A 9,915-nucleotide genomic window follows, 5' to 3' on the forward strand; every position below is an offset into this window, starting at 1 on the left:
GGATGCAGCTATATGCAAGAAGTTCAAAGAACTCAAAACTGAACCTTGACCTCAGAGACATCAGTCAAGCTGACTTGGTGAAAAACACTTGTGAGTTCCCAAAGACACTTTATAACAGTCCGTATCTTACAGTTCTTCCCATCCATAATAAAATGTGGAAGCTCTTCCAGTACTTTAAAGAACAGACATTAAGAAAGCACAGACCCCACATTTCAGAGACCAGATGATTAAGAGAATAGGAAAATGGCTTAAAAGTTTTACCTCCCTCCTGAGTGAGAGCACATACCTGATATTCAAGCCAGTGCTCTGGTCCAGTTTCTCCCAGCTTTTTAATTTTCCCAGAAGTTTCTGAAGTAGAGATCAAAACAAGAGTTAGAGACACAGACAAATGTTCTAAGAGCTCATTTTCCACAGTTTTGCTCCTAATCCTCCATTCAAAGCCTGTGCCTGTCCTTTTCCTCTTGGGGATTTCATTACCTGCTTATCTAGCATTTTGATTTGTCATTCTCCAGCCCTCACAAACACTTTCCCCACCACCACAGCTCTGTAACACCCAGAACCCACGTTACACTCCAGCACTACAGATTGTGTAATCCTGTGAGCTACCATCACTGTACTACACCTTGATAGATTAGACTCTCAGCAGCAGAGAAGAAAATAAGCTGTATTCCAACATCTGTAGCAGCTGAAGTGCCTAATCCTCCTCTTCCAGTTTCTCCAACAGCTTTTTACTTTCCATCAGTACCAGACAGTATTATCTAAACCTGATCAGATACCCTACAGTTCTGGAGATCAACAAGTCTACACAATTAGGTTAATCTCTTGACAACTTGCTGTATGCTTGACATAGGGTGGGATGAAAGGAAGATGACTTTATTAATCTCAGACCACATTCTGGCCCTGCTAGCGCTGGCAGCAATCCAGGAGTGTATCAAGGTTCTTACACACGCCTGTTCGGCAACACCATGTCTGGGCAGAGCTTAACACCACAAAAAGCATTTCCAGCAGAAGACAGGTAAAAGCGGAACAGCGAGGCCAAGAAAGACATATAATGAGATTGTTCTTCACAGAAAACAGTAGAGATCCTTTTGCCTCTTTCACCTTCATTGCCACAGCTCCCCTCACGCTGACATTTAAGTTTGGGAATGCTGGTTCAAACCCATTAACTGAAACCCATATCGTATCTCAACTACCACCACACAGGAAAAGCTAAAACACAAGACAGGCAACAACCCCTATTCTGCTCATCCACCAAATGTTCCCAGCTCCTCACCTCATTTTCCAACTCAACAGTCACGAGCTGTGCTTGAACTTTCTCATAGCGTTCCAGTTTTCTTTGGAGACCTTCTACCTCCTCTTTGAGCAATCCATTGTTTTCTTTCATTTCCCTGTGGTGAAAAGCGAGACAGCGATTAAAGAACCATGAAATATAACTCACTCAGAAACTTCCAGATCCCCATGGAGTTACACAGGAATCATATGACATTGAACAGACATTAAGACATTCAACTGACTCACTTCCACAACCTCCACTGCAAAGCCACTGCTACAAAAACCACACAGCTTTATTGAACCGATTTTTTTTCTACTCCAAGCACCACCCTAATTACATCCAAACAACCTGAAGTTTTGTATCTGCTTTGTATTGGCAAAACAGCTTGAAGGGTAGGAAAAGACTCCCAGCACTCGTCTTCAGCCAGGCTGCACGCAGGGTTGGAACACAGCAAGCAGTAGACACTGGGGCTTTCTGAGTACTCTGTGATGACTGAGCAAGAATCAAGGCCCCTTGTCTATAATAAAGGTGTGCAAGGGTGAGATAAAACGGCTCTTCAAAAAATTACATTTAATTTGTTTGTATCAGGTTTCTGTGCACAAAAACAAGCATAAGAAAAGATTCCAAGATAAACAAGTTAAAATGATAATGAAACAATAACAAGAACAAAGCCAAGAGAAATTACTTCATTTTACAATAAGAAAAAGCTGGTAAGATCACTCATGTAACTTAGGCTTTTTTTCTTTTTAAGATGCGCTGGAAGATGGAAATTAAGTTTACTCTAAAAAAAAAAACCCCTTTAAGGCAAGTTATTTCATAGTACATAGGATCTTAATTTTTCAAATTAATTGCCAATTCAGAAACCTGGAAAGTCTACTCTACCGAGGGCTACAACAAAGTGCTTTCGAAAATTAAACAGCAGACTTTCCAAACATTATGCTGGAGCAACGGGCCTTTAAAATAGTGTAACAAGAATAAGTAAAACAGTTATTACAGAAATGTTCAGCTGTCTCCTCTCCACCGGGATTTCTTTCCCAAAGCTGTGTAGCTCATAACTATCTTTAAACATTGAATTTTGTTCTAACAAACAAATACCACCATCCCAAATGATCAATACACATCCTGTGAGGCTCTTGCTGTGTTCAGGAAGATTACCCAGATCTTGTCAAATCCTCTCACCTAGTAACCACCACAACTGCCCAATTCACATGCAGTATTTATACAAAATATTTAAGCTCCCTTCTAAAGTTTCCCCACTGAAAGCCCAGTAGAGGGATTTGAAAGTACATTTAGTGCAAGTGTAGCAGGTACAGAAGAGCACAAGACAATCCTCTCAACAAACAAACCCTTCACCTGAAGTAGGCGTTTTCCTCCCTGAGCTGGCGCAATTCCCTCTCCATTTTTGGGAAACGGGCCAGTTCTGCCTTCATGTTCTTGACAATTAGAGCATCATGTTCCTGCTGGGATAACTTCTGTTCCAGATCCTGGAAAACATGGGATGACAAGAGGACAGCAATGATTAACGTGGAACTTTTAAGAGCTGCTTCTCCATTGTACCTTTTAAACTCAAATCAATGACTTGAATAAAGTTGGAAGGGCACACAGCAGGCCACCTGGTCCAATCCAGTGCTCCAAGCAGGGATGATTCTTATTCCAATTCTAAGACCTGAGCTGACCTCTTCTCTACACCTATTTGACCTAACAAAAAAAAAAAAATACAATCTCTGCTAATCATTAAAAGGACCTTCTTCTATTAACTAAACCAAATTGGTGATTTTCTTGTCCTTGACCCCTCCATCAAAGCATAGAGAGGGGCACTCGGATGGCCTACAAGAATTAGAAATTAAAAAATACACCACTGTGCATTTTAGCATTATGGTAAATGTTGCTTTTTCCCCCCCCTCAAAAAGAGAGGAAAAAAAAAATAAAGATCATTTAGAGCTGTATTACAGTCTGGTACCCTGTTTCCTGACCTTTCCTTCCAATCAAGCAAATCTATTCTTGTCATCGCAGAGCTGGCAAGGAAGCTGCCTTTCAGTGTACCTTTACAGCAACCACAAGCAATGCCACCATCAGCCTCTGCTCAAAGCAAAGTGACTCTCCACAGCTGCCTCTCACAGGAAGATAAGTGAAAAAGATACTCTCCCACCAGCCTATGTGTTACCTTGAAAGGACGTAAAGCATCTCTATGTTCACATTTAAGTCAGCGTGGTTTCTTTCTAAAAGAGCTATACCCAGCTCCAGAGGAAGGGGTTTCTGGGAAGCAGTGAAGTATCTGTAGCTGCTAGGCTCACCCGCCACCGTTTGAAGAAATTCTGCTCTAGAAGCAATCCTTCACAGAGCAATCTTGGCTCTGGCACAAGATCAAAGAGCCTTCCTCCAGAGCACTGCATATGGATATAAACGACCATTCTAGAGAGAAAGAATGGGGGGATTTTTTTTTTCCAATCAGTCAATAAAAAGGTGAAGGCTGTCACGTTACAGTTAATTGCAAGCAGCCTGGTCCATCCAACTGAGTTTAGCCAACTTCAGCTCTAGCTGGCCACCACGTGAGATTCTTACATGACAAACTCACCTTTTATTTTCACAGCTTTTTTTTAAAAGACACTTTTTTGTTCTTCCATCGAAGAAATTTAAAACTAAAGCTTAACACTGGCCATATAGTGTCTTACCTTAATCTTCTGTTCATATTCTGCCAGTAGGGATTGGCTTGCTTGCAACGTCTGGATTTGCTGAGTAGCCTCTTGCCATTTTCTGTCAGAGACACACGAGGCATTTAGCATCCAGGAATCACATACCAGAAACAAGCTACACACAGAATTATCTCAGACAAACATTTTTAAACAGCACTAACAAGCTGTATGCTACCACGAAGAGAAGATGAACTCTGACAGTATCACACTCATACCATCTCCTAACTCCAAGACAAAAACACCCATTTTGATAAAAAGATGCATCCTGAGAAATATCCAAAAATCAAGGACCTTAACTCTGAAATCAACGAATACACCTTCACAATAAATAAACAAATGCCTTTGAAACAGACGAGCTGGACTTCCTAAGCAAGGAAAAACACAACCTCCCCTCAATCTAAGGCTTTGTATTTTTGTTCTGTTCAGTCTATAAAGTTGAGATTAGCCTTTCCCACCCACATGCCTTCTGTTAACTCTCTACAATGAACAGGAGACGTTGCTGAGATTTTAAGCTCAAGTACTTTTCTTATCAAATACAACTAAATTGCACCTCAGAGCTAGTTTCAGACAATGGTTATAACCTGCACATCCAGATCAAAGAACCCCTTTGAAGAGTGGAAATCAAACACTGTTGAAAGTTTTCCAAGTGACGATAGCTGCAGAAGACTGAAGTTTTGTTTGCCTTTTTCTCCCTACAGTCATTCATCCCCCACTTACTTATGTTGAACATCCAGCTGTTCCATCAGCTCCTGCTTCTGAGACTCTTGGCTTGTCATCTGCATCTCTTGATTCATTATGCTCCACTGCAGCTCTGATATTTTCCCTTTTAATACCGTGATCGTCTGAATTAATGAAAAGAAAGAATATACACACGAGGTTATGCCTCTCCAAGCATTATGGATGGCAACAGACAGAAATTGTATCTAACTAAAAAATACAAACACTGAATCTAGAAACAATCCCACATGCTTGCAAACCTTCAGACCTGCAAACTCACCTCAGAAACAAAGGCTAGAGAAAATAATTTCATCACTTTCATCTGTCATCCAAACTGCCATTTCCATTACCTATTAAGTGGGTGACCTCAAACTGGCATGAAATCTATCAAGCCTCAAAGCTAGATGATGCTAAAACACAGGTGTATCTATTAAAGTAAAAAAATATATCTTACAACCATTCCCAACATATTTAGTCTGGGTTTCAAAATTGAAAATGTCTGGGATCGCTTCAACCAAACCCTAGAAGTATTATGTTTTCCTTAAAAGTAGAGGCCAGTGGCTTTTAAAATTTTGTTCTACATATCTTAAGTGTAAAGAAAAGCTCACAGGTTTGTTTCAAACAGCCACTGCTCAGCAACCTTTAACAAAGAAAGAGAAAGCTCTCCAAACATTAGGCATGTAGGGTGTTTTCTAGACAGAGGCACAGGTGGGGTTCTCATCTTGATACTGATGGATGCGGAAATAAGAAGAACACAGAAACAACTGCTGCAGACATTTCATACGTGGGTTTAGTTTCTCTCACGTGCCATCACTGTCTCCCTGCTTTTAATCACTGATAACTGGCACGTTACATCTGTTTACCTGCTTTATCACAGAGACATTCCAAGTGACACCTAGGCAAGAGGGAGGCTTAACAACTTAGTGGTTGTTGATCCACAACCGGTGCAGGAAACCAAATTAAACAAGAAAGTTGCAAATGAGCTAGCTGAACTTAACCATAACGGTATCTGAAAAGGCTGGGGGTTGAAAGCACGGTCTGTTCATCCAGCAGAACTGAAATTACTCTCCACGCATTCATTCTGCAGTGGAACACACAGCATTTAAGACACTTCAGGAAGAAATACTTTGTACATAACTTTGGTCTCATCCACTCTACAGTTCTCCCCGCTTCCCTGGACACTTTCCCATTTTATGCCCTCCATCATTTCCCCTTTCTTTATTCCAGGTCACGTAACCTGACTTCTAAGGCTAGATGCTGTAAGTGGCCTTGCACTTGTTCTCCCTCTCCATATCAAGATAACTAAGAAATCTCTTCTCGTTGTTAATTAACATGGCAACATCTTCTGACCTTCTCACTTGTGTCTGGACTTGATTAGATTCTAAACTTCGACAGCAAAGACGCACACCACCAGGGTTTATTTGTTTCCAGATGACAAACTTAATGATTCCAATTTTATGTATTTTTCTTTAAATCAGAAAGGGCATTTTCAATTCACAAGACCTGTAAAGACACCTGAAGCTATGAATGGATTGAAAAATTCCTCTGTTCTTACTTCATTAGCTTCAGCTAATTTGCTCTCCTTCTCTTGCAGCTTCTTACTCATTGTTTCCATGCTCTTCTTATAGGATTTGTTCATCTCCATTTGTTCCTTCAGTTTATTTTCAGCTTCTGTTTCCCTCTCCTGATACTGCTTTATGCGTGTGAGCAGCTCCTGGTTACGGTCAGCCTCTCGCTTGGAAAGCAAGAAAAATGCAAAGAGACATAAGAAGAAAATAGCACCAAAGTGAAGCTGTTTGGTTTCTCCTCTCTCCTTTTCTCGTACCGTGGTCACCAAGGCATTCTCATGAAGCAATGCCACTCCAAGCACAGCTTTAACCTCTGCACTAGCAAAGGCAAAAATCTCACCAGCAGCAGCTTACTGCAGAGGAACTCCCCAGGGCAATGGAGCTAGAAAATTAAGAGACAGAGTCTTCCAAATCTCTTAGACCGAGACATGACTATGAGAATACTGACTCCACTGCACACCCTCCAGCAGATCAAAGACAAACACACTTGATGCTCCAATTTAAAGCTGACCCACGCATAGCAAATCAACTTTCAGAAACTCAGTAAGACAAACTCTCCCTCTGCAATGTCTGGAAATTGTATGAGACTATTTAATTGAAAAGAAATGGGGTTTAGCTGCACAGTACTGTCAAGGAATGCAATAAGCATTTTTGCACTCTGACAATCTTTTTTACACCATTTCAGTTTATTCCTAACACAAATTGATTAACACTTACTGAAAAAGTGTGTAGTAAATTGTTTTGCTAATCAAAGCAAATCGAGACATGGATTTACATAGTAAGCAAGGATTATGCAAAGCAATGCAAGATTCCTAAAACCTTTAACCACATGACTCAATAAAACACAGAATCTGAGCAGGGTAATTACCACAGTGCTGGATTAGTGCTGCTCCCTTTTTTTTGTACCAGTATTTCAAGGGTTTCTGTGACTGACTCAGTTACATTCCAGTATGAACTCTTGGTGGCTTAATCTCACATCACCTGACTTCAGAGTAACAAGAAATTTAGCCACCATTTTGCTATGTCACCCTTGTGAAACACAGCAAAACATACTTATTATTTTTTTTAATAATCAGTCAGATATAAGACCTTTATTATGCCAGAAAATCCACAGATCTGCTGCTTATTCCAGTACCGCAGTTAAGCAAACACTCACGGGCATAAAACAGAAACCAGTAAAAGCTGTTAGTCCCTGAGTGAGGCTCAGTTTTATCAGTGCGAGCTCTCTGGTGTGACAGCGCATGGCTGGCACTGCTGCCATTCCAATTAATCACAGTCACACAAACTAAACGCTTGCAATTGCGCCAGCAGAAGTTTAAATTCATCTGGGAGAAAAATGCTTAAATGCTTCTGAGAGAAACAAATAACAAATCCCTTTTGGTATTGCTACCCATGACAACTTCAGTGAGAGAATCTAGCGATGAGACCATCAGCCTGCCACCAAACAAGGCTTCGATGTGTACATGAGCAAGTTAATGCCATGCACTGCAAGGGATCTGTAAAGCACCACAGCTGGTGCTGGGAACTTGACATCCACATCACCACCACCTGCAGCAAAGGCACGTGCAGTAACTGCATTGCAGGAGCATTTCCTACAGATTCACTGAAGTCTTGCTCTGAAGACAGTGTCCATTAGCAGCTGGAGAATACCAGGCTTGCTCCTGGACTGCATCTTTCAGTTGACTATAAAAAGAAGTTGATTATACACATTCTGAGACACACCACTGCAAACCAAAAACAGCATGTGAGAAGTCAAGACCCAAAAGAAAACACAAATGCAGATACATTCTGTCTGCAGCCCATGATACCCAGCCATCTGCAACTGTCACACATACCTCATAGTTCCTGGCATTGGTGTTAGCTGCCTTCTCCAGCTCAATGCGAGCTCGTTTGTGGCTAAGCTCCATCTGCATCTTCTCCCGTTCCACCTGCAGGAGCTGGGATTTGGAGTGGATCTGCTCAGCTTGTTCTTCCAACTGGCCAGTTCATGGGTGAAAAGGGACATTACACACCGTTAACAGCACTGCAGTAATACCATTCTCTCCCACCCTGTGCTATTATTTACATGCCATTTTACAAATTACAAGGAAACTATCACCACATTTGTGATACTTGTCTTCTCCCACCAGCCACAGACGGGGAAATCAAGAGTTCAACAACACCCTCAGAAACCCACATCAACTCAACATTAGTCAGAAAGAAGTGAATGTCGGTATTTCTCATTCAGTCTCTAAAGGTACTTTGACAAAATATCCTTCTCTATCTAAAAAAAAGGTTAATTAGGAACTGCCCAAGCCTCACAAAAGTAACAGCAGCTAACCAAGAAGCAGAGATCATGCTCCCCGTAAAATTCAGCTGCTGAGCAGAGTAACGTTTTCCCACTACCTGCTACAACATCACACTTCCTTTTTTATTCAAGCCACCCTACAGCACAGGCCATATTAACAGAATACCTCACATCTAAGCAATGTACATTGAGCAGCTAATGAAGGCTGTAACTGGAGAGAGCCTCCTCTAACCATCTCTGTAACCAGAGATGTACCAGAAAACGCATCAGTTTTTGCCAACGTTGAAAGCACAAAGCTTGTTTTACGCCTAGAGACTGAAATAGAAATTATATTATGACACAGAATACAGAAACTTTATTCCAGCCTAAAAAACAGTCCTTATGATCCAAGATGTCAACTCACTCCATGCTTTATAAGCATAAGGCAGCTTACAGGAGAAAGTCAAAAAAACCCCACGCACGTAAGAACAGCGGACAGGAAAGCACAGCTGGTTAGCACATCAAACGCCAGCACAAGGCAAGTCTGCTGGACATGTCCAGGCAAAGAGGTTTTGAGGAAGATTGTGAAAGAAATTAACAAATGATATAAACACAAGAAAAAGAAATTAACAAAAAAAAATTAACAAATAAAAAGCCCCTTTGTTCAGCGTTATGAAAACAACTTACTATTTCATTTCCTCAGCTGCTATACAGATACAACAAGCAGGGAAGGAATTCAAAGGACCTTTCTTAAATTCTTACAAAACAGAAATAAACGTGTCTGACATTTTTAAAAAACGTAGATTCTAGAACACTGACCAAAAGTGAGCTTCCATTACTGAGCTTGCATGAATATCAGTTCCAGAAAGAACAGTCAGATCTTAATAAAATCAGTCCTGCCTCCTGGAATCAGGAGTCTACAACCACACCAAAGTGATACTGCAGGCACCACCAGGCTGAGGACACCTCACCTGTATCCTCTGCTGGTACTGAATCTGTAAGGAGCTTTGAGACGACCCTGGAGTAGCCAGCCCAGACACCCCCTCCATACGCTGCGAAATGAAGTTGTTAAGGGATCTCAGGGTGGAGAAGACTGTGGTATTATCTTCCAAGTCCTCCATGGCCCTGGAAATAGACAGAAAGTCATCAGCAAAACATTCAGAGCAACCTAAGGTATGGGGGCTGCTTTGCTAAAAAGAGATATATGGCTGCCTTGAGGAAACACTAAATGCAAGGTCTTTCAGTTCACAGGGTACAAAACCCAACCTGCTTGTCGCTGCTGGGATCCACAGATCCCTGCTGGGCTCAGCTTGAACCAGAACACACTTTCCAGCCAAGACTGAAGCTGTAGGTCTCTGCTAAGAGAAAGTGACACGAGGGAGCCTGCTCTTCCCTGAG

General features: G+C 41.4%; 1 protein-coding gene across 1 annotated transcript; it reads right to left on the reverse strand.

Moving 5' to 3' along the window:
- Window positions 1-286: 286 nt before the first annotated feature.
- MAD1L1 (MAD1 mitotic arrest deficient-like 1 (yeast)) lies at window positions 287-9,638 on the reverse strand (the record flags this gene model as incomplete). Its single annotated transcript, XM_010144778.1, has 8 exons — window positions 9,489-9,638; window positions 8,087-8,227; window positions 6,239-6,418; window positions 4,684-4,808; window positions 3,946-4,027; window positions 2,627-2,757; window positions 1,274-1,388; window positions 287-348 (listed from the first exon to the last, which is right to left on the reverse strand). Coding segments are annotated over exons 1-8 (986 nt in total), but the record flags the coding sequence as incomplete, so codon positions are not given.
- Between the last annotated feature and the right edge of the window lie 277 nt (window positions 9,639-9,915).

Source organism: Buceros rhinoceros, unplaced genomic scaffold, assembly GCF_000710305.1.
Source record: "Buceros rhinoceros silvestris isolate BGI_N320 unplaced genomic scaffold, ASM71030v1 scaffold41351, whole genome shotgun sequence".
Classification (NCBI taxonomy): Eukaryota; Metazoa; Chordata; class Aves; order Bucerotiformes; family Bucerotidae; genus Buceros; species Buceros rhinoceros.